Genomic DNA, 26,044 nt, shown 5'->3' on the forward strand with positions numbered 1-26,044 from the left:
CTCTGTATGTGTATATGTGTTACTGTGTATGTGTGTGTGTGTTACTCTGCATGTGTGTGTGTGTGTGTGTGTGTGTGTAATTGTGTGTGACCAGCAGGTATTCCTTGTCCAGTTTGCTACGATCAATCAGTGGACTGCCATGGAATAAAGGCGCATGACCTCTGTGAGGATTCTGGTCACTGACCTGCACAATTACATGTATATGGTCAGACTGGAGTTTGAAATGCTGGAGTCCCTATAGGACAGAGATGGCAAATGATGCCCAGAAAGTGATGGTAGGAAATGCAGATGCTGGAGAATCCGAGACAACAAGGTGGTAGCCATGGGTACCCGCATGGGCCCAAGCTACGGCTGCCTCTTTGTAGGTTACGTGGAACAATCCCTCTTCCGTACCTACACCGGCCCTAAACCCCACCTCTTCCTCCGTTACATTGATGACTGTATCGGCGCCGCCTCGTGCTCCCACGAGGAGCTCGAACAGTTCATACACTTCACTAACACCTTCCACCCCAACCTTAAATTTACCTGGACCATCTCTAACACCTCTCTCCCCTTCCTGGACCTCTCTGTCTCCATATCGGGCAACCACCTCGAAACCGATATTCATTTCAAGCCCACCGACTCCCACAGCTACCTAGAATACTCCTCCTCCCACCCACCTTCCTGCAAAAATGCTATCCCCTATTCCCAATTCCTTCGCCTCCGCCGCATCTGCTCCCAGGATGAGGCATTCCACTCCCGTACATCTCAGTTGTCCTCGTTTTTCAAGGACCGTAACTTCCCCTCCTCGGTGGTCGAGAACGCCCTCAACCGTGTCTCCCACATCTCCCGCACCTCATCCCTCACACCCCGTCCACGCAATAAAAACCAAAAAAGAATCCCCCTCGTCCTCACGTACCACCCCACCAACCTCCAACACATCATCCTCCGACACTTCCGCCATCTGCAATCCGACCCCACCACCAAAGACATCTTTCCCTCCCCACCTTTATCTGCTTTCCGGAGGGACAACTCTCTCCATGACTCCCTTGTCCGCTCCACACTCCCCTCCAGCTCCACCACACCCGGCACTTTTCCCTGCAACCGCAGGAAGTGCTACACCTGCCCCCATACCTCCTCCCTCACCCCCATCCCAGGCCCCAAGAAGACTTTCCACATCAAGCAGATGTTCACCTGCACATCTGCCAATGTGGTATACTGCATCCGCTGTACCCAGTGTGGCTTCCTCTACATCAGTGAAACCAAGCGGAGGCTCGGGGACCGCTTTGCAGAACACCTACGCTCGGTTCGCAATAAACAACTGCACCTCCCAGTCGCGAACCATTTCAACTCCCCCTCCCATTCCTCAGACGACATGTCCATCCTGGGCCTCCTGCAGTGCCACAACGATGCCACCCGAAGGTTGCAGGAACAGCAACTCATATTCCGCTTGGGAACCCTGCAGCCCAATGGTATCAATGTGGATTTCACAAGTTTCAAAATCTCCCCTCCCCCTACCGCATCCCAAAACCAGTCCAGCTCGTCCCCGCCTCCCTAACCTGTTCTTCCTCCCACCTATTCCCTCCTCCCACCTCAAGCCGCACCCCCATCTCCTACCTACTAACCTCATCCCGCCCCCTTGACCTGTTCGTCCTCCCTGGACTGGCCTATCCCCTCCCTACCTCCCCACCGACACTCACCTTTACTGGCTCCATCCCCACCTCTTCGACCTGTTTGTTTCCTCTCCACCTATCCTCTCCTCTATCCATTTTCTATCTGCCTCCCACTCTCTCCCTATTTATTTCAGAACCCCCTTCCCCTCCCCCTTTTCTGATGAAGGGTCTAGGCCCGAAACATCAGCCTTTCTGCTCCTAAGATGCTGCTTGTCCTGCTGTGTTCATCCAGCCCTGCATCTTGTTGTCTGGGACTCTACTCAGTAGAGTTTAGAAGAATGAGAGGTGATCTCAGTGAAATGCATAGGATTCTTATGGGGCTTGACAGGGTAAAAACTGAGACGATGTTTCCCCATATGGGAGAGTCTAGAACCAAAGGACATAGTCTCAGAATAAGAGGGTGGCAATTTATGACTTAGATGGGGAGTAACTTCACCTCTGAAGTCTGCGTGTCATTGGAACGCCTTGCCACAGATAGTTGTGGGGTCAAAATCTTAAGGCTGAGTTAGATTCTTGATCAGTAGGGGAATCAAGGGTGAGGAGAAAATGGACATGAGGAATGTCTGATCAGCCATGATCCTACTGAATGGTGGAGCAGCCTTGAGGACTGATTCTGTGCCATAGACCTCTATGACTCTGACTTTCTGTATCATTGTTATCTAGGTTTTGTTGTTAACCTAACAAACCTGTTGATGGTTGAATTAAATATCCATCCATAGACTTGATGGAGTGTTCTAGACTGTTAACATTTATAGACTACTGTGGTCCATCTACACTTCCCTGCATTCCTCAAAACTGTATTTCCTCAGGCCACAACTCCAGCTTTTCAGAAACAGTGAGATACACCAATTTTATGCTACCCCCTGAATTTTCACAAGATATATTCATACTCAGTTGTATTGAACAGTCTGTCTCTCTGTCTGTGCCTTGAAATTCTAATGAAGGTATTCTAGCCATAGAGCGTGGAAACAGATCCTTCGGTCCATCTCTTCCATGCCAACCAAGTTTACCAAACTAAACTAGTCCCGTTTGCCTGCATTTGGCCCATATCCCTCTAAACTTTTCCTATTCATGTACCTGTCCAAATGTCTCTTAAAAGTTGTAACTGTACCTGCATCTACCATTTCCTCTGGCAACTCATTCCACATATGAACTACCCTCTGTGTGAAAAAGTTGCTCCTCAGGTCCCTTTTAAATCTTTCTCCCCACATTTTAAAATTATGCCCTCTATTTTTGAACTCCCCTACCCTAGGGAAAAGCCCTTTGTGATTCACTTTATCTATAGCTCATGATTTTACAAACCTCTATATAAAGTCACTTATTGACCTCCTACGCTCTAGTGAAAAAAATCCCCACTTATCCAGCCTCTCCTTATAACTCAAGCCCTCCAGTCCTGGTAACAACATCCTTTTTAAACCTTTTCTGTACCTTCTCCAATCTAATAATATCATACTTTCTTCTGAGCACTCACAGATCCCAGGATCTTTTCCTGGAGCCCTGACTCAAACACCTCAAATTCCTAGAGCCTCTAATAACATAGAGCCATCCAAAAGCTATAGATTTCTCACTGAGTCCCCAACTGCACAGACTCAGTATAAGTCAATTGCCTTTTTCAGCAGTGCAGCTAAACCATTCTTTTGGCATTGGAGATTGCTTCGCTGTTTTCTTCTCCAACAAACTGGCCCAAAAAATAACATGTCTGACCCTTGTTCCTGGGCAGTATTGAATAGAACTAATATTTTGGAACTGTTAACTGTAGTAGACAGCTGTGAGATTCAAATGTAACAACCCTTTGGAACATTTCTGTTCCTTGAATGTTATCATGTTCCCTGGAAGGACAAATTGAAGCAACAGAGGAAGAATTTGACACAAATACGCTGATCCTTTTCAGGTTTGAACTTTCCATGTTAATTGCTGCAATAACAATGCTATTGAGAGAGCACAAGAGTGAGACAAATTGGAAAGCCCTTTCAAAACAACTAACCCTGACATGATTGCAAAATTGTGACCTTCGGTGTTGTACAATTGTGTACTGCACGATTATGTAAAATGAATTTTTATTTGTAATTTATTTCCATTTATGATTTATTAGCAGGTGGCATGGTGGCATGGTGGCTCAGTGGTTAGCACTGCTGCATCACAGGAGCAGGAACTCTGGTTCGATTTCAGCCTCGGGTGACTATCTGTGTGGAGTTTGCATGTTCTCCTTGTTTCTGCGTGGGTCCTCTCTGGGTGCTCTGGACTCCTTCCACAGTCCACAGATGTGCAGGTTAGGTGGATTGGTCATGCTAAATTGCCCGTAGTGTTCAGAGATGTGCATGGATTAGCCATGGGAAATACAAAGATAGGGTGGGCTGCTCTTTGAAGGGTTGGTATGGACTCAATGGGCTGAATGGCCTGCTTCCACACTGTAGGGATTCTATTACAGATTCTTGTACTCCCTCCAATTTAACCTTGTACAATTTGTTTTTAAGAGACTGACGTGTCATTTTGAACTCTGGGTTGTTTCTTGGAAACATATTTGGAAAGTGATTGCAACAAGTTGCCAGTGAATCCTACAGGACTGTATTCCTTCCCTGCGCCAATACTTGAAGCATTTCCACAGAGTGGCAAAGTTTTTATCCAATTTCACCAATTCTGCTTGCAGCCTGGAGTGTTGAAGAGAAGATCCGGCATCCTGTATAATTCATGAAGAACTCTTCCTCATCTAGAAGTGGCCATAATTTTACACTTTAAAGGATACAGCTGGCGGTATAGGAAACTATACACTTTTTATTTTCAATGGTATTCTTTGCCTTAATGTTATCAGCAAGCATATTTCAAATGAGTTAATGATGATAAATAAAGAATTGTATTTTATAGGTCTTTCTGCAAGCACAGAATATCCTGAAGAGATTTACAAAAAGCACTTTTAAAAAGTGTAGCTCCTATTGTAATATAGAAATATTGGCAACCAATTTGTACAATGTCTTATATCAACAATGAAATGAAAGTCAAATCAGCTATTGCCTATTCTTCAAAATAATGAAGTGGAATCTTTTGGAGATGAGGTCCTGGCTTAGCCTCATGTCTGGAAGACAGCACTGCCAACAGTGTAGTATTTAGTCAGTACTATACAGAAATTGTCAACTTAGATTATGTTCTTTAAAATCTCTGAAGTGAGATTTGTACCCAAAGCCTTCTGACACTGAAACAGAAGTATCATCCATTGAATCACAAGAGCTGATCAATAAAAGACCATCAAATGTATGTGTAACTGCTTGTGTCAGCTGATAATAACTGGAACACAACAAGATTTCGGCTGAAATTTATCCCCCTAAAATGCTGGAGATGCACAAGTCAACCAAGATCTTTAAGGGGACAAAAACATTCCTGAGCATGAGGCTACTTCCCATTACCTAAAGTTGACTGGCGTGTGGATCTATTTTTGCTCTTTTCTACTTGAGTTTTCAAAGCTGGGTTGAAGTTACAAAGTTGTCAACCATGACTCAGTGGTAGCACTCTCTTACCTCTGAATTGGAAGACTGCTCGTTCGAGACTCAATAGTTATCAGAGGGATAATGCTTCAGATAAAAGTTAAACTTAGGCTTGTCTGCCCTTTTCAATGGATGTAAAAGTGTCAGTAATACTGTTTTGAAATAGAGCTAACTCTAAAGTCTGAGCATATTTATCTTTCAATCAATATCACCACACTTCAATGGCTGTGAATCGCTTTAAGGTGTCCTGAGGTCTTGAAATACACCCTGAAAATGTAACTTCTTACTTCGTTATGAAAGCTGGAATTGATTGTCCATGTTGAATGCTTCTCTCCTGAAGAGCTAATAGCTTGGGCCTTTCAAGAACTTTTCTCATTTTATTCAAAGAACTGAGATATTGCTTCCTCTGAACAAATGCTGGCATATTCAATCTGTTGATTGTGTATTTTACTATTATAACTGAATAGATTTAATTAAAGGCTGATTGGCTGTAGTATCATTTGAATAAAATCATTAAGCAGTAAATCAATTGTGTTGCTTAGGAGGAGATTCTCTTTTCAGTGTTGCATTCTTAAATGATTACGATGCTGTACTTGCAAGGAATGCATCTTTGAAGATCATAGCACCCAGTCTTTCTTGAACTATTTGGCACAATGTTTTTGCTACATCTTATCTCATACCCCTGTACCTTCCCCATCTTTGCTATACCTCAAAATGAAAAAGTTTAAAAAAGTGACTAGATCCTGGTGTGCAGGAGTCAGTTTAAAAGTTTCCGGATCTTACAAAAATAAGAAGCACTGAGAACAGTGAGGAGATCAGTGTGGAACTCCATAAGGACAGGAAAAGCTTGATGCAGTGGGTGAATAGGTGGCTCATCAGGTTTAGAACAAAGAACAAAGAACAAAGAAAATTACAGCACAGGAACAGGCCCTTCGGCCCTCCAAGCCTGCGCCGATCCACATCCTCTATCTAAACCTGTCACCTATTTTCCAAGGATCTGTATCCCTCTGCTCCCTGCCCATTCATGTATCTGTCTAGATACATCTTAAATGACGCTATCGTGCCTGCCTCTACCACCTCCACTGGCAATGCATTCCAGGCACCCAACACCCTCTGCGTAAAGAACTTTCCACACATATCTCCCTTAAACGTTTCCCCTCTAACCTTGATACCGTGACCCCTAGTAATTGAGTCCCCCACTCTTGGAAAAAAGCTTCTTGCTGTCCACCCTGTCTATACCTCTCATGATTTTGTAGACCTCAATCAGGTCCCCCCTCAACCTCCGTCTGTCAAATGTAAATAATCCTAATCTACTCAACCTCTCTTCATAGCTAGCGCCCTCCATACCAGGCAACATCCTGGTGAACCTCCTCTGCACCCTCTCCAAAGCATCCACATCCTTTTGGTAATGTGGCGACCGGAACTGTACGCAGTATTCCAAAGAACCAAAGTCCTACACAACTGTAACATGACCCGCCAACTCCTGTACTCAATGCCCCGTCCGATGAACGAATGCATGCCGTATGCCTCCTTGACCACTATCGACCTGCGTTGCCACCTTCAGGATACAATGGACTTGAACACCCAGATCTCTCTGTGCATCAATTTTCCCCAGGGCTTTTCCATTTACCATATAGTTTGCTCTTGATTGGATCTTCCAAAGTGCATCACCTCGCATTTGCCTGGATTGAACTCCATCTGCCATTTCTCCACCCAACTCTCCAATCTATCTATATTCTGTTACATTCTCCGACAGTCCCCTTCACTATCTGCTACTCCACCAATCTTAGTGTCATCTGCAAACTTGCTGATCAGACCATCTATACCTTCCTCCAGATCATTTATGTATATCACAAACAACAGTGGTCCCAACACGGATCCCTATGGAACACCACTGGTCACAGTTCTCCATTTTGAGAAACTCCCTTCCACTACAACTCTCTGTCTCCTGTTGCCCAGCCAGTTCTCTATCCATCTAGCTAGTACACCCTGGACCCCGTGCGACTTCACTTTCTCCATCAGCCTACCATGGGGAACCTTATCAAACGCCTTACTGAAGTCCATGTATATGACATCCACAGCCCTTCCCTCATCTATTAACTTTGTCACTTCCTCAAAGAATTCTATCAAGTTGGTAAGGCATGACCTTCCCTGCACAAAACCATGCTGCCTGTCACTAATAAGCCCATTTTCTTCCAAATGTAAATAGATCCTATCCCTCAGTATCTTCTCCAGCAGCTTCCCTACTACTGACATCAGGCTCACTGGTCTATAATTACCTGGATTATCCTTCTACCCTTCTTAAACAAGGGGACAACATTAGCAATTCTCCAGTCCTCCGGGACCTCACCCGTGCTCAAGGATGCTGCAAAGATATCTGTTAAGGCCCCAGCTATTTCCTCTCTCGCTTCCCTCAGTAACCTGGGATAGATCCCATTCGGATGTTGGGCCTTGTCCACCCTAATGCCTTTTAGAATACCAACACTTACCCCCTCCTTATGCCGACTTGACCTAGAGTAATCAAACATCTATCCGTAAGCTCAGCATCCGTCGTGTCCCTCTCCTCAGTGAATACCGACGCAAAGTACTCATTAAAAATCTCAATCATTTTCTCTGACTCCTCGCATAACTTCCCTCCTTTGTCCTTGAGTGGGCCAACCCTTTCTCTAGTTACCCTCTTCCTCCTTATGTACAAATAAAAGGCTTTGGGATTTTCCTTAACCCTGTTTGCTAAAGATATTTCATGACCCCTTTTAGCCCTCTTAATTCCTTGTTTCAGATTGGTCCTACTTTCCCGATATATCTATATCCTGGGATATATAGTTGCTAATCTTGCCCTTCCCTCAACCAAGTCTCAGTAATAGCAATAACATCATACTCCCAGGTACTAATCCAAGCCCTAAGTTCATCTGCCTTACCTACTACATTTCTCGCATTAAAACAAATGCACCTCAGACCACCTGTCCCTCTGCGTTCATCATCTGCTCTCTGCCTACTCTTCCCCTTAGTCACACTGACTTCATTATCTAGTTCCTTACAGGCTTTAGTTACTACCTCCTTACTGTCCACTTACCTCCTCATTTGGTTCCCATCCCCTGCCACATTAGTTTAAACCCTCCCCAACAGCATTAGCAAAAGCAGCCCCTAGGACATTGGTTCCAGTCCTGCCCAGGTCTAGACCGTCCGATTTGTAATAGTTCCACTTCCCCCAGAACCGGTCCCAATGTCCCAAAAATCTGAACCCCTCCCTCCTGCACCATCTCTCAAGCCATTCATTTATCCTGCCTATTCTTTCATTTCTACTCTGACTAGCACGTGGCACTGGTAGCAATCCTGAGATTACTATCTCTGAGGTCCTACGTTTTAACTTGGCTCCTAATGCAGAGAAATGTGAGGTGATGCATTTTGGTAGGAAGAATGTGAACAGATAGTATAAAGGGTGTAAAAGACAATAAAATTTTGATAAAGTGCATACTTACAGTCAGTAGATATGAACATGTAATGATTCGATACGATAACATACTCATGGACATTTGGATTTGATTGAATTATATAATGGTGTATAAATTTGAATATAATTGTATAATTTGGTCACATGTACTAACTTAGAATGTAAGTTTGAATGAACACTGTCAGAAAGAGACGGGAATATATAATCTTTTATTGGAAAACTGTTGTCTGTAAAAATATTTTAAAACCATTGTTTTGTAGCAAATCAGTTATGTACCATCTTTGATGGGTACACCTCCCACACATGCATGAATAAACATTAAGACAAAGGAACCTAAGTCTTGTTTGGTCTTTAAGGGATCAAAGGGTTGAAAATTTTCTATTTCAGAATATTATATTTAAGGGAGTGGGGGTGCAGGAGCAGAGGAACCTGGGTGCATATGCGTGTAGGTCACTGAAGGTGGTAGGACAAGTGGAACAATCGAAAAGTATACAGTATCCTGAACTTTGTTAACAGTGGCATAAAGTACAGAAGCAAGGGGTTTAAGCTACACTTTACAAGACAATCACTAGGCCTCAGCTGAAACATTGTGTACATTCTAGGTGTCACATAGGAATGATGTAAATGCATTGGAGAGTACAGAAGACATTTGCACAAATATTTCTAGGGATGAAAAATTCCAGTTATGAGGATAGATTGGTGTTGCGAAGCAGATGTTAACACCCCACCCCCTGGTAACTAAAACCGAAACACCCAGAGAAGCTTGCCCTGCGTCATAATCTGTTAAAGGAAGGTGGGGAAAGTGGTATAACCTGCCTTTCATCCCCCACCCAATCTGTTATAAAGGAGTAGTTAAATGAAATAAATCCCTGATACTCACTTTATAATTAACAAGTAACTACTTATCTAATTCTAACAGTAAACAAATTAACAGAACTACTAACAAACCAAACAATTCCCCCTTAACTACTAACTGTTGCCAAATAAACAAAATTCTAATGGTACGCTGTTCCAGTAAATGCAAGTCCCATTTATATAAACCAAAGTAATAAGAAAAATAAATTAAAACTTGGTCTCTCAAAATTACAGCCAGGATAAGTCTTCCAGAATGTTCTTTGCCTTCTCCACTGTTCTCCAGTCAGGAATGCCTTTCTCCGTCAAATTCCTCTCTCAGGAATGCCTTTTTTTGTCAAATTCTTGTGTCAGGAATATTAGCTAAGGGTGCTGTAGTACCTTTATTTAGATGGTGCTTACTCAGAGAGGTTAGAGATTTCTGTAAGAGCCATGACTTTCTCTTTCTTTAGAGCTGATGGCTGTTGACAGCTGCTCTCTTAACAGATGGCAGTTGCTCTCACACCAATTTTCAAATGCCCTCTTCTTTTATACCCTTGATGACCTATTAATTTCTTGCAATTGGATTGTTCCTAGGTTGTCAAAACCATCAGATTTAAACTTAATTTGGTTTTGATACCTAGGGCCTGGTTTAAATTAGCTAGCTAAATTCAAGAACCTGTTGTCTTAGTAAAAATGCTGTTTTACCTGCTTATACTATAGCCTTTTGATATAATGTTTCAGTTTCAATTTCAAGAACTCTCTGTGCATCTGCGGCTGCCTGCAGACACATTTTTAAAAATCTCCAAGCCTAAAAAAAATTATCTTTTAAAGGGACCACACACTCATCCCTGCTATCATTTTACAAGCATCAAATTCTAACATCTTGCCTTCAAATCTGTAAATACTCTACCCAACTTCGCAACATTGGAAAGATTGGGACTCTTCCTCCCTGCAGAGAAGGAGGCTAAGAGAATTTCTCAAAATTATGAGAAATCTGGATAGATAGGGAGAAACTTCCCATTTGTAAAGGGATTGAGAATGAGAAGGCACAGATCTAAAGTGATTTGTAAACCAAGTAAATATGATATGGAAAAAAAAGACTTTTTCACATGAGTGGTTGAGTCTGGAATGCACTGCTTAGAAGTAAAGTGGAGGCAGGTTTAACTGAGGCTTTGAAGAGGGTGTTGATAAATACTTGAATAGAAATAATGTGCTAGGGTATAGGGAAAAGGCAGGAGAATTGCACTAATTCATAATGCTTGTTAGACAGCTGGTGTAGATATGAAGGGCTGAATGGCTTCCTTCTGCACTGTAACAATCCTGAGATCCTGTGAACTGAAAACAATAACAAAGATTGGGAAAAGGACTGAGAAAATTACTAAAACTAAAAGTCAAGTCCACAAGAGTCCTAAAGATATCATCCAAGAGTCTTACAGAAATGGTTATTGACATAATAGGCGCAGTACACCCAATTTTTCAAAATTCCCTAGATCCCTAAGAAAGTTCCATCAAATATTATTTTCCACTATTCAAGAAAGGACAGAGGCAGAAAGTGGGAAATCATTACAGCTTGACATCAGTCACCGGGAAATGCTGGAAGCTAATATTAAGGAGTTTATGTTTGGGCACTTTAGAAAATCGTAATGCATTTGGGTAGAGTTAGTATGATTCTGTAAAGGGGAAAATTGCTTTTGCCAAATTAATTAGAATGTTTTCAAGAATTACTTGTGGATGTGCTGTATGTAGAATTCTAGAAGGCATTTAACAATGTTCTACATCAAATGTTACTGCACAATAAGAGACCTCATGTTATAGATGTTATTGGTACGGTTAGAGGTTAAGTTAGGTAACAGGAAACAGAGTGTGAGAGTCAAGGGGCCTTTCTTTGAGCTGGCAACATGTAACATGGATCGGTGATGGAGCCTCAGCAACTTAGAACTGATATCAATTACTCGCATGAAGGATTGAAACTACAGCTACTAAAATTGCTGATGACACAAGCCTGATTTGTGAAGAGGACATAAGGAGTCTGCAAAGGGATATGGGTAAGTTAAGAGTAGATGGTGTTTAATGTGAAAAAATCTGAAATTATCCACTTTGAGGAAGACTAGAACAGCAGCATTTATCGAAATGGAGAGAGATTACAGAACTGAGGTACAGAGGGACCTGGTACATGAATTGCAAAAAGTTAGTACACAGTTACAGAGGTGATTAAAAAAGCAAATGGAATGCTGTCACTTATTAAAGAGGAATGTGAAATAAAAGTAAGGTTGTTTTGTTCCAGTTGTACAGGGCATTGGTGAAACCACATTCAGAGGGCTGAGTACAGATTCAGTCTTTTTTTTTGAAAATTGCATTTGAAGCAGCTTAAAAAGGTTTAAAAACCAAAAGAACTACGGATGTTGTAAATCAGGAACAAAAACAAAGTTGCTGGAAAAGTTCAGCAAGTCTGTCAGCATCTGTGAAAGAAAAAACAGAGTTAACATTTCAGGTCCGGTGACCCTCAGAACTGATGGTGGCTGGGAAAATGTTAGTTTATATGCAGAATAAAGGGGAATGGGATGGGGTAGGGAGTAAACGATAGGATAGAGTCTAAAGAGAAAGAAGAGCAGTTGGACAGACACAGAGTTGATAACAATTAGGCTGGGAGGGCGAATAGTTGTTATGGGGACTATTAGTGACTAATAATAGGTAGTGTGTAATGGCAGGCTATGTGGTAACAAGGCCTGGTATGTGGGGCCTGCTGGGACGTGGGAGAGTTCAGGCCCTAAAATTATTTAACTCGATATTGAGTCTGGAGGGCCGCCCAAGCGGAAAATGAGGTGTTGTTCTTCCAGCTTGCGTTGAGCTTCGCTAGAACACTGCAGCAAGACAGAGACAGACATGTTAGCCAGGGAACAGGGTGGTGCATTAAAGTGGCAGGCAACGGTTGGTTCAGCGAGCAGAACTTAGATGTTCTTGCAGAGGCTGAGCGCCAACTCTCAGATACCTCCTCCTACCTGGACCATGACACTTCAGGTCATTGTATCTATTATGGTAACTGACCTAGTGATCACCCCCGTTCTGCTTCCAAGCTGGTAGTCCCCTAGCCCCGCACAGCTCGCTTCTACCTCCTCCCAAAAATCCCTAAACAGGACTGTCCAGGCAGACCCATTGTTTCAGCCTGCTCCTGCCCCACAGAACTGATCTCTTCCTACCCTGACTCAGTCTTCTCTCCCCTGGTCCAATCCCTGCCCATGTACATCCGTGATTCCTCTGACGCCTTACACCGATTTCAAAACTTCCCGTTTACCGGTTCCAGCCACCTCCTCTTTACCATGGACATGCAATCCCTTTACACGTCCATTCCCCAACAGGAAGGTCTTAGGGCTCTCCGCTTCTTCCTGGAGCAAAGACCTGAGCCATCCCCACCCACCACCACCCTCCTCTGCTTGGCCAAGCTCATCCTCACCCTCAACAACTTCTCTTTCAACTCCTCTCATTTTCTTCGGGTAAGAGGGGTTGCCATGGCCACCCGCATGGGCCCTAGTTATGCCTGTCTCTTCATAGGGTACATGCAACATTCCTTGTTCCAGTCCTATTCCGGCCCCCACCCACAAATCTTTCTCCGATACATCGATGATATCATCAGTGCTGCTTCCCTCTCTTATCTGGAATTGGAAAACTTCATCAATTTCGCCTCCAATTTCCACCCTGCCCTCACTTTCACCTGGTCCATCTCTAACTCGTCCTTTCTCTTCCTTGACATTTCTGTTTCCATTTCTGGGGATAGACTGGCCACTAATATCCACTACAAACCCACTAACTCCCACAGCTACGTGGACTATTCATCCTCACACCCCACTTCCTGTAAAGACTCCATCCCATTCTTTCAGTTCCTCTGTCTCCATTGTATATGTTCAGATGGGGCCAACTTCGACAAGGGAGACTCCAAAATTTCCACCTTCTTCCTCAACCAAGGGTTCCCCAACTCCATTGTCGACAGGGTCCTCAACCAGGTCCGACCCATCTCCCGCACTTCTGCCCTCACCCATTCTCTTCCCTCCCGCAACAGCGATAGGGTTCCCCTTATCCTCACCTACCATCCCACCAGCATCCACCTCCAGAAGATCATCAGATGCCATTTCCGTCACCTCCAGCAAGATGCCACCACCAGACACATATTCCCCTCCCCTCCCTTGTCCGCCTTCCGCAGGTTCCCTCCAAGACACTTCCTTCACCCTCAATGCACTCCCACAGCCCTACAGCACCTTCCCCTGTAACCGGCAAAGGTGCAACACCTGCCCATTTACCTCCTTCCTCCCCAGTATTGAAGGGCCCAAACATACCTTCAAGGTGAAGCAACACTTCACCTTCACTTCCCAGAATCTAGTCTACTGCATTCGCTGCTCACAATGTGGTCTCCTCTACATTGAGGAAACAAAGTGTAGACTGGATGACTGCTTTGTAGAACATCTACATTCTGCTTGTAAAAAAGACCCTGAACTACCTGTTGCCTGCCACTTTAACACATCACCCTACTCCCTAGCTAACATCTTTGTCTCTGGCTTGCTGCAGTGTTCTAGCAAAGATCAACACAAGCTGGAAGAACAACAGCTCATTTTCCATTTGGGGGCCCTGTAGCCCTCCAGACTCAATATCGAGTTCAATAATTTTAAGGACTAAACTCTCCCATGTCCCAGCCCCCTACCCCACACACACCAGGCCTTGTTACCACATAACCTGCCATTACACACTACCTGTTATTAGTCACTAATAGTCCCCATTAACAACTATTCACCCTCCCAGCCCAATCGTTATCAACTCTTTGTCTGCCCAACTGCTCTTCTCTCTCTTTGGGCTCTATCCTATCATTTACTCCCTACCCTATCCCATTCCCCTTTTTTCTCCATATAAACTGACATTTTCCCAGCCACCATCAGTTCTGAGGAAGGGTCACCGGACCCGAAACGTTAACTCTGTCTTCCTTCACAGATGCTGCCAGACATCCTGAGCTTTTCCAGCAACTTTGCTTTTGTTAAAAAGGTTTAGTTAGCCCCTTTGCCCTTCGAACTGGTTATCTTACAAGGAAAGGTTGGGCCTGTATCCATTACAGTTTAGAAGAATGAAATCCTGAGGAAACTCAATAGGATGGTTGCTGAAAGGATATTGTCCCTTATGGGAGAAAACAAGGGAACGTAGCTTATAAAGAAGGGATCTTCCATTTAAAATAGATGAAAATTTTTGAAACAAAACTAAAACAGAAACTGCTGAAGAAGGGTCAATGGACTGAAACATTAACTCTGATTTGACCCACGGATGCTGCCAGACCTGCTGAGTTTTTCCAGCAATTTCTCTTTGGGTTTTGTTTCTGATTTCCAGCATCTGCCATTGTTTCAGTTTTTTTGGGGGAATAATTTGTCTTTCTCGTGGAATATTGTGGAACTCTCTTCCCCAGAGAACAGTGGAGGCAGGGTCCTTGAATATGTTTAAGATAGAGGTACATTTTTTTTTAATTATCTAGGGAGTATCAGAGTTAGGCAGGAATGTGGAGCACACTTGAAGGGCCAAATGATCTAATCCTATAGCAGAGACAGTAGGAACCGCAGATGCTGGAGAATCCGAGACAACAAGGTGCAGGGCTGGATGAACACAGCAGGCCACTGCTCCTATGATGCTGCTTGGCCTGCTGTGTTCATCTAATCCTATAGCAGTTTATTTTCTGAATGAAGGTGGGCAGCCAGATTTGCAGAGATCAGTTCACTTGTATGTTGCTGTTTAGAAGAATGAGGTGAAAGACAAGATCCTGAGAGTCACGAGAGTGTATACGAGAAGGATGTTTCCCGTGCGGAAAAGATTAAAATAGGGGTCACAGTTTAAAAGCAAGGAGTCTCCTATTTAAGTTGGAAATGTTTCCCCCCACTCCCCCTCAGTGGATTGTATCTTTTTGGAATTATCTTCCTTAAAAAGCAGTGGGAGGCAGAATTATTGAATATTTTTAAGTCGGAGTCAAATGTTATCGGTAGTAGGCAAGTGAAGTTTAGGTCACAATCAGAGCAAAGATGATTTAATCAAATGGCAGAGGAGGTTTGAGGCGTCAAATTTATCTCTGCACCTAATTTGTGTGTACACAAAACTGCTGAGGAGGGATCCCTCTTCCACAGGTCCACATAGAATCCCTACAATGTGGAAACATGCCATTCAACCCAACAAGACTCCAAAAAGCATCCCACCCAGACTCACCCTCCCACCCTATCTATGTGACCTTGCATTTCCCATGGCCAATCCACTTAACCTGCACATCCTTGAACTGTGGGAGAAAACTCACACAGACATGGGGAGAATGTGCAAACTCCACACAGACAGTCACATGAGAGTGGAACTGAATCTGGTCCCTGGCGCTGTGAGGCAGCAGTGCTAACCACTGAGTCACCATGCCGTCCTGAAAAGTGAAAACACATAAATCCCTTGAGAAATGAAATTGTGCTCCAATTCTGTCTTTTTCATTTCACTTAAGTGTCACATCTCTCTAGTATCAAATAACACTGGTACCAGCAAACGGAGAATGGATTACCCATAAATGAATCTAATAGCTTCATTAACATCCTTCAGAAAGGAAGCATGGAATCCTTACCCATTATGTTCAATGTAGGATTGCAGAGGAACATCAACACGAGTTTATTCTTTTTTTAAAGCAGTCTTGAAAGTTCCCAGTGCCCTTCATAATTCCAATGGAATCAGATCACCTCTAAGTTTGTGTCTTTTTAATTTTAAGACCAAGAATAAAGTCTGTCCTAATATTCCAATCCACCTAAACCAGGAACCTTTCTTGTTCTTCTATAGTCAGAATATGCTTCATGAGGCTAGATGCAAAGCAATAAAACTGTACACAATTACTGTGATTGAGGATGCACCAGAATTTAATGGAACCTATTAGGTCTTAGGTTGAAAAGAAATCATTCCGAGGTCATATCTCCTGGGATTTGGAAATGCTCCACAGAAGTTGTCTAATCCACAATAAGGTCTCTCTCCTTTGTTGCGCTTCCTGCAACAGGCCTACTATTTAGAATTGAATGGAGGCATGTAACACAAAAGGGGATGGCAGGTACTGGACTAGTAATCTAAAGACTTGGACTAATCTGCTCAAATCCTACTGCAGCAGCAGGGGAAAAAAACGCTGAAATTTGACTAATTAATTCATTTGGAATTAAATGGTGGCACCACTAATAATAATTACATGGTAATAAAACCCATCCGGTTCATGATGGAGATTCAAGTGGTTTCTTACCTGGTCCGATCATTTGGTTCCAGATCCACAGCAATGAAGTTGATTCTTAACTACCCTCAAATATCCTTGCAAACCACTCATTTCAAGGGAAATTAGAAATGACTAACATGAATAATTCTCATATCTACAAAATAAGTTTAAAAAATGTTCCTATGCCTACATTGCCACTATTATGGTTCACTACAACTTGCTCTTTAAAAACTATTATTTTACCAAATGATCCCACTTATACAACATCTTTCTTTAAAACTAATTATTGGGTATGGGAATCTTGGTAAGGCTATTTATTCTTTGACACTGGCTATCTCAAGAAAAGCAATGTAAATAAGGACGGACAATTAAGAGTCAATCATATTAGTGTTGAACTAGAAACAATTATCTCTTTGCAGGACGTGTTGTGTTCTGCAAAGTTTAACTGGAATTTCCTACATCAGTGACTGCAAGCTGCAAAGCACTTTCAAACATCCTGTGGTCATAAAACATAAATAAAGATCAGATCATTTTTTAGTGATTTTGGACAAGAGATAAAATTGGCTAGGGTATCAGGGAGAATTCCACTGTTTTCTTCCAGGTGTTCTAGATGCGTCATAGCCACCTGATGGTGTAGACAGGTATTAATATTTCACCTGAAAGAAAGTATGCCTGACACTGCAGCAAAGTACTGCTGATGCTGGAAAACTGATACTGGGGATGGAAGGACTGTCCCATAATGGGAGGTAGGCTCAACTGGGCCTGTATTCAAAAAGTTTAGAAGGATGATGGGGGGCTTCTAATTGAAGCATATAAAATTCTACTAGGACTGGACATAATAGTTGCAGAGAGGATGTTTTCATTGGTTCGGGAGTCCAGAACCAGGGTACAGAGTCTCAGAGGGGGTAGACCATTTATGACTCAGATTAGGAAAAGTTTCTTCATTCAAAGGGTAATGAACCTGTGGAATTCCCTACCACAGAAGGCTATGGATGGCAAGTCACTGAATATATTCAAGAAAGAGATAGATTTTAAAGCCAAGGGATAACGGGAAGAAAGTGGAAATATGGCATTAAGATAGAGGTTCAGCCACAATCAGATTGAATGGCAGAATAGGCTAGAAGGGCCAAATGACCTACTCCTGCTCCGAGTTTCTACAATGTCAGCTTTGCTGGCAAGGCCAGTATTTGCTGCTCATCCCTAATTACGCTTAAAGTAAATGGCTTGCTGAACCATTTCAGACAGCATTATGAATCAAAAATATTGCTGTGAGCCTGGAGTCACACATAGGCCAGACCATGCAAGGATAACAGATTTCCTTCCCTAAAAGGCATTGGTGAACCAGATGCAGTTTTACGACAATGGTTATGTGATCACGATTAAACTAGCTTTGAATTCCAGATTTCAAACTTTATTACCTACCATTGAGTTCAAATTTCACTATCTGTCATGGCAGGATTTGAAACCATGTCCTTAGAACATTAACCTGAGGTTCTGGGTTTCCAGTCCGGTGACATTACCACTTTGCCACCACTTCCCCTGTCTCAATTCCTTTAACAATTCCCTCCCCTCTCCATCCCCTCATTTATTCTAACTTATCTCACTGAACTTACAGCACTCCATTCTCTCAGGTCCAGCAGTAATATTCTCAAGACCTGCTGACAAGGATAGTGCTGTTATTTGGCAAACCAACCTCCACAATGCAGAGGTCAACTCCAACATTTCCTTCTAAATGAACTATAATACCACCCCCCACAAAATATCAATCTATTACTTCCAAGATTATCACTTGTCTCCTGTGGAGATCTTTCCTACACGGCCTCCAATCCCATAAGCCCTCAACCCAAATTCTACAAACAGGGCATTGATGGGCAACCCATTGTTTCAGCCTATTACTGTCCTCTCCCTATGTCCATTCTCTTCCTACCTACATTGGAGTGTTCTGATGAATGGTCAGCAGCCTAAAACATTTTACTCTTCTTTATCTCAATGGGTGCTACAAGAACATTTCCAGCCTTCACTGACTGTAGTCTTAGTCAATATTCCTGGAGTATGTACTAGATTATGTACTCAAGTTTATGAAATATGACTTAATGCAACAGCCTTCCAATTCAGAACATGAGTATTATTAAACTATACTTCACACTGAAATGTAAGGGTTGAGAGAAAGTCTGGCACCCCACTAGGTACATCGAGCTGAAAGGGCATTAAAATGACCCATCCATTTCTCCAGAATTTGACTGGAGAAAGGAGGGAAAACTAATTATTTCAGATCTGTTCCAAATGCCCGCTCCTTTACTGAAATTATGTCTTAATGCAACCATAACTGTGAGACTATAATCCTTACATTAGCTGTGTTCCCATTCTTGGCATTCCACAAACAACTAGTGCTGCATCATTAAACAAAAACACAGAAGAATAAGTTTCTCATTTCAGCATGGTCATCTTTTTTAATGAGCAATGTAAAACAAACATGCTGCAGTCTTACAAATCTAGATGCCTAGTCTTAACGACTAGAAGTACAATCCTGCAATGTCCCATCAACAGTCTCGTAAAGACAGGATAAAGAACTCAACTGAAATCATTTAGGGAATGTGTTCAGTCATCTTTTCTCAGTTTCAGGTAATAATTTATACATTTACTGTAACTAAACTTTAAGTTGTGACATGTCTAACCATCTTCAGCACAGGTACTCTGCTGATTTAAAAAAAAACACATTTGGATTCAATTTATAACACAGAAACACATTATTCCATGACTTGTTTACACCTGATCATACAACTGAAAAACATTATCAACTGTTTTCATTCATTCTTCAATTCACATGACTAGTAGTACTGCCTGAGGAAGAGTTTTGGAACAGTGAAGAATTTTTCAAAATCATTTCAAAGATAAGTAGTAACTAGGAATAAGCTATTGTATTTGAACAAAAAAATGGCCAGTCTGATCCATCACTGACTACACCAGCAATAGGTACGACCTCTTGCAAAGTTAAAATATTTCAGCAGCCAACTTGTAGGAACCTGAATATGACAGCTTCTGTTTTGTACCTGTACATCTTTATAAATGAGGTAGCCTTGAATGCTACAATCAAAACAGAACAGAGGCAAATTTTGATAAGGCCCATTCAATCCATCAAATCATTGTAGCATGATGTAAATTCTATCTTAAACATTACCCTCTGATTGCCATTTAAGAAGCATTAAATCTCCTTCAAAACTGTAAGCAATTTCATATGATAGCATCTCAACTGTTTAAAGACAATTGACTGTGAGTGTTATATCTTCATTTGACAGTCTATTCCACATATTTACATTCATGCGGCAGTTGTGGGACTGGGTGGAGAATGAAGGGGAAATATCTCTGCCAAATTTTTAATCTCTGAAACTACATTGTTCAGTAGAGAAAGTACTGAAAGGTTAACAGGCCTAGCTATCTACCAATATCTGCCTATTAATGTTCTAGTCACCATCTGACATGTAAATTATTAAGTTTGTTTGTTTGTTTTTTCACCTGGACAACAATTTCCTGGTGTCATTCTCCAATTAAAAATTACAAATCATGATTCATGATTCGTGTATCCTCCCTAATTGATCGAACTCTAAAGCTAAATTAAACTGAGCCTAAATCTGTCCCGTTAATAAACAGAAGAACTAGAAACACCACAGTTAGAATCAGCATTTTAAACTTTCAGTATATTCCAAAGTCCATAACGTCTGTTACATCACATTACATAAATTCACAAAATTGGTTAATATGATTGCTGTACTTTCGAATGTAGATAGTTATAGGCTTAGTGTAATGTATTAATTTCATGAATTTTTATTAACCTAACTTCAGACAATGAATTGGTTGATAATGAACAAAATTGCAAATTCTTCCTCATTGTCTGGTTTCACAAATCATTGAGGAAACTAGTTGATATTTAAAGGATAAATAAGAAAAATTAAATCTTGAACATTCATGTTTACGATCTTCAAAGCATGGCAACCGTTTGAAATGTATTTTGATTAAATACCAGATGGCAGGATGTTTTAAATTAGCTTTTATAGATTGATCTTCGGCAAAAATCCTTTCATTCTGGGCCAAGCATGTTAAACCTTGTTGAGATTCAGCCGGCAGAGGAAGGGGGAATAATAGGAGCCAAGGTACAGGTAACCATCATGCTCAGCTGCCTCACTAACTGCTGGCACCACCACTCCATGGGGATCATGGAAGCTCCTCCTGATGGATCCATCCTCATTTAGCTCCAATACAAGGCCATACTTGGGCACAAACTTCACGGTCATCTCCTGACTGAACAGCTAAAAGGGGTACAAATCACAAGGTCAAACACAGTAAGGACTGTCAAGCATTTACAAGAGAAAAAGTGGAAGATAACGGTCACTCCTTTCAACCTGGAAGAGCGAACTGTGAATACATTAACATGGGACACAACAACAAAAGAAGAAATATAGAACCAATTTATTTAGAGTTCAAGCATTTAATTCATCCTTGTTAAATATCTCATGAACAAGGATATGAATTAATTCAACATATTTTAGGATAGATATATCTGCCTTGGAAGGAGTGCAGGTCAGACTCATCAAAATTGTGTTGTGCATATAATGTTTAAATATGGCTGTATTCACTTGCGTTTGGAATATTAAGCGCTAATGAATCATCAAAACAAAATAAAACACGTGTAATTATTTCATTTCTAACCCTAAAATTCCCCTACAATAGAGTAACTCCTCCAATGACTCCTTAGGCATGGCTTCCCAAAGTGGAGACAGGAACTCCAAGTAGGGTTGCAAGCTCTGAGGCAGCAGAAGCCACCTTGGAGCTCTGACCGAGTTATGACAGTTATGATCCTTCACCAACAAGGCCACTCTCACAGCTTTCCCCAGCCCCACAACCTACCCTTCTCACAATACTCACAAATGCTGTGACAACATTCAAGCCTTGAAATGCCTGAATGGGGAAAAAGCTTTGGAAGCACTGTCCTGAGGATCAGCAGATAGCTAACTGTAAGCAGTCCAAGCTCTGTAACTGCATCAAGTGAATATATTGTAGGCAAATTTGCAGAAAAGCAAAAATAGGTGGAAAGGCCGGTTGTGAGGGAGATACAAACAATTTGCAGAGAGATATTGATACAATCCCTACAGTGTGGAAGCATGCCATTCTACCCATCAGATCCGTACCAACCCTCTGAACAGCATCCCACCCAGACCCAGAAAGTGGACATGAGGAATGTTGAATTAGCTTTGATCCCACTGAACAATGGAGCAACCTTGAGGACTGAACAGACTACTCCTGTTCCTGTTTCTTTATCATTTCATGGGAGACAGTTCAGAGAAGGTTCACTAGGATCATCCCCTGTATGGAAGGACTGTTTTATGAGTGAAGGCTAAATAGGTTGGGACTTTACTCTCTGGAGTTTAGAAGAATGAGACCATCTTCACAGGCTCAAGCTTGTAATTCAAGCTGAAATTCTCACAGCAGTACTGATAAGGTGCTGCACTGAGGGGGGGCGTGCTGCTTTTCAGGTAAAGCATTAAACTGAGACCCCATCTCAGGTAAATGTAATACAATTCAAAGAACAATTCAAAGAACAGGGAGATATTGGTCAATATTTAGCCCCCAAACAAGGTCACTAAGATAGACTACCTGGTCATTACCAGCTTATAATGTGTGGGACATTTATTCACATTGAATACTACTACATCAGAAAAAACGAAGTGCTTAATCGGCTGAAAATCTCTTTGGAACATTGTGGCATTATATAACTACAAGTTTGCTTTCTTTCTTTTATTTATAACTTTGCACTATATCAGAATGTACATTTATTCACTGAATGATTCGGGATGTAAATGTACTGCCCCATACAGCTCACCTCAGCCATAACACTGCTAAATTGCAGTACCACTCCCTCTAGAAACAACATCTCCTCCCTTCACCCAAAGGATTAAATTCTGAGTTGGCCAGTTTGCTTTCCTAATACTTGTTCAGGAATACTTACTGGATAGTGCAGCAAGTTGCAAAGGACACTGATATAATAAGTCAGTGGACAAAACAGTAGTATAACAGGAGTATAACTGGGAAATTGTGAGGTCATCCACTTTGGAAACAAGGAAGATAGATTACTTCTGAAATGGCAAGAAGCTGGCAATCGTGGTCGTACAAAGATTTATGGGCCTCTGTACAGAAGTCATTAACAGCTGACAAACTGGGGGAAAATATGATGAAGGTAATCAACGTTGACCTTTGTTTCAATGGGTTTAGCATACAAAGGGATTGGCACTAAGTTACATTTATACAAAGCTCTGATATGATCCTATTCAGCTTTCAGTTCTGGGCAACGTATTTTAGGATGGATATATCTGCTTTGGAAGGAGTATAGCTCAGACGTGTCGAAATGATGCTGTGGCTATAATGTTTAAATTATTCTACATAGACAACGTTTCTTCTTGCAATCGGAATATTGAAGGGTGCGTTCAGAATTTCCACAGAAATGTTCTGACATTTAAAATACTTATGGATGTTGTATTCCTGTAAGGAAACAAAGACAAGTTAGGAACCAAAATTGAAAAACTGCTCAGTTGAAAGGTTCCATAACATTGCACAAATTTCACAAAAACAGCTAAACTAGGAAATAACATTTGGATTTCCTGTTCCTTTCTCATATTATAGAGTTTTTGGTCCAATGCTGGCTTGCAATGCAGAAAAGTTACAATGAAACATTTCCTACCTTGCAAATCAAATTCTTAAGCCAAGGCCTTGGAGCAAGGAAATCCATCACAGAAAAGCCAGGATTTGGGCGTAGTACTGCCATGCCAACCCAATAGCCTCCTGAACTACTTGGTCTTATATTGTCGGGAGACCCAGGAAGATTGTCGAAGAATATATCATGTCCTCCTTTTCTTAATCCAGAGATGTGGTATCTAGCAAGGACACAGAATTTGAGTGATAAATCATTATGTCTGCATCCAATTTACATTACTTTTCACTTCGTGCTTGTCCATGCTCAACTGGTGCTAATATCACCTGAGAAAAATACCTAAATAACTGTGGATTCTAGAAATCAAAAACAAAAACAGAAATTGCTGGAAAAACTCAGCAGGTCTTGCAGCATCTATGTAGAGAAAGCAGTATTAATGTTTCAGGTCCAGTGACCTTTCTTCAGCATGTTCTCAGGAGAACGAACTGTTGGTGTCAAATACCAAAAAAACCTCAAAAATTCTCAAGTTGATGTTAAGACATCATTAGAGAAGAGTTAAAATAGTTCTCCATATGGTTTTGTGCTGTACTTGACCTAGAAATACTTTGAAGTCGATGCAAATTTGTTTTCAACAAGTAAGTTAATGATGCATTGAGATTGAACTTACAGCACAGAGACAGGCCAATGCATGTACTGAAATGTGCGTATGTTTCAAAGTACTGACACATCTTAGGTATCCAAATTAAAGCATAATGGAATTAAACTAACACACTGAATGGTTCCTATAAATTATAAGAATAACATGGAAACACATCAAACCAATTAATGTCTAATTATTCCTGTGGTTAAGATGACTGGCAGTCTTGTCAGAGAGCAGCAAACTGCAGCACTTAGTGCTTGCCCCAGTTTAGGGTGTCACCTTGTATCTGGTACATGTCAATTATAAGCAATTAAAAGCTTTTCATCTCATTATACCTGAAGTAATTGGCAGGAAATTACTGATATTACAGATTTTGTATGCTGAACAGCAATATCAGTTTTTAAACAAAAAAATCAATTTCCTTCGCAAGGAAAAGAATAGGACATCACACAGCATTGTGCTCTGTTACAAGAATGACAGACAACAGAAAATGTGCATACTGCACTCTACTGGAAAGAGTCAATACTTGTTTTAAGCAGTAGCTGTACATGATAAGTTCCACTTAATGAACAAACAAATAGTCAATGTATCTTTGTCACAGGTTGTAGTGCAGAGATTAGCTATGGAATGTATGTTAATTAGAAATGGAAAATATAATCAATTTTGGCAATGTGATGTGTCACAAAGCTATTAAGCCCATCTACTTAAACACTTTACAGGGTAAACCTTTAACGTTGCTTCCTTTTCTTTCTTCCCCTGCTCTCAATATCCTGTTAATTCCAAATATTGTATTTTGGCAGGAAGATTAGATCTGTACTTTTTAAATCTACAATGAGGTAAATGTTGGCATAGATAACAAATACTCAATCTTATATATGGTTTGGATAGCCTGAAAGTGGTGAGAGGGTAACTTTCCGAAGCATTTTGCTCCACGTCAGCCTGAGAACTTTCTCCAGAGACTTTTACTTTACCTAGGAGATTACGTAGCCATACCGGGGTTGAAGAAGTTGGAAACGTGAAATCATCAGGCTTCAGCCAACCTACAGTAGGGTGGGCTTGATGAGCTGGCTGTTCTTTACTTCCTTACCAGTTTCAAATTTAACAAAACAGCACTGCCGGTGTCCCTAATTTCTAAGACTGCAGCAATTTAAGAGGTTAGCTCTCCACCAGCTTCTCCATGGCAGTTAGGAGTAGGCAAGAAGAAAACAACAACAAAAACAGAAGTTGCTGGAAAAGCTCAGCAGGTCTGGCAGCATCTGTGAAGAAAAAAAATCAGAGTTAACGTTTCAGATCCAGTGACCCTTTTCTCAGTGGGCAAGAAGTACTGGCTTAGCCAGTGATGGCCACCTCACATGAAGGAATAAAACAAAACCAAGGACTAGGAACTAAATTAAAGGACAAGACCTCAAGAGTTATGATCACTGGATCATTAATGAAATCATTGCAAATCGGTCTGTGGATAAACAGATAAGGGACATGAACACATGGCCGAAAGTATGAAGTGGAGAAAGGATGTCCATTTAGTCAGATACTGTTACCTGCACTGGGACAGAACTGAACTGTACAGTTGAAATGAGTTCAACTTGAACCATGCCAACCTGATGACAAGAACAAATAAGGCTGCAGTGGATGCTCTAGACTTGCAAATGGGTGAAGTGTTCATGGAGTAAAGTTAGTATAAATGATCATTCAAAACGTAACAAAAGGGAAAAGAGTGGAGTAACAGTCGGAAATTGTGGTTTAGGTATTTTGAGCAAAATGCAATCAAAAGATATTAAACAATTAATCAAGCAGAGAGAAGTAAGAAAGATGTCAGTAAAACATTAGAGCAAAAGGACAGGTTAATGTTTGTCTTAAAAGTGCTCTTTGTACAAGTGCATAAGGAACAAATTGAATTTCAGGTGAAAATTCAGTTTTGAGGGTCTAATATGGTAGCCATTACTGATTCATGGCTGAAACAGTCAGGTTGGGGGAAATTTATAAAAAGAGGTTGAGTAACCTCTACCATTAAGAAAGATAACAAAGGACAGGAGAGGCAACCAGTAAGGGAAGAT

At 41.5% G+C, this 26,044-nt stretch overlaps 2 protein-coding genes across 4 annotated transcripts in view; one reads left to right on the forward strand and one right to left on the reverse strand.

The window, feature by feature from the left end:
- The window catches only part of LOC109936544 (cystatin-F-like), a 32,637-nt gene extending 26,543 nt beyond the window's left edge, over positions 1 to 6,094 (forward strand). The window contains exon 4 of one of the 2 annotated variants that reach the window (XM_048601130.1): positions 4,127 to 6,094. In XM_048601130.1, coding sequence (XP_048457087.1) covers positions 4,127 to 4,204 — 78 coding nt within the window. In that variant the 3' untranslated portion in view covers positions 4,205 to 6,094. The remainder of the gene's footprint in view (positions 1 to 4,126) is intronic. The other variant, XM_048601131.1, reaches the window with a different exon arrangement.
- Positions 6,095 to 19,080: 12,986 nt separating this feature from the next.
- LOC109935599 (adipocyte plasma membrane associated protein) overlaps positions 19,081 to 26,044 on the reverse strand; it is a 44,125-nt gene continuing 37,161 nt past the window's right edge. The window contains exons 8-9 of one of the 2 annotated variants that reach the window (XM_020534241.2): positions 23,381 to 23,573; positions 19,081 to 20,954 (exon numbers count right to left, since the gene is read on the reverse strand). In XM_020534241.2, coding sequence (XP_020389830.1) covers positions 20,745 to 20,954; positions 23,381 to 23,573 — 403 coding nt within the window. In that variant the 3' untranslated portion in view covers positions 19,081 to 20,744. Of the gene's footprint in view, positions 20,955 to 21,098; positions 23,182 to 23,380; positions 23,574 to 26,044 lie in introns of those variants that run through there. The other variant, XM_048600878.1, reaches the window with a different exon arrangement.

The sequence above is a fragment of the Rhincodon typus genome, chromosome 9, assembly GCF_021869965.1.
Source record: "Rhincodon typus isolate 14 chromosome 9, sRhiTyp1.1, whole genome shotgun sequence".
Lineage (NCBI taxonomy): Eukaryota > Metazoa > Chordata > Chondrichthyes > Orectolobiformes > Rhincodontidae > Rhincodon > Rhincodon typus.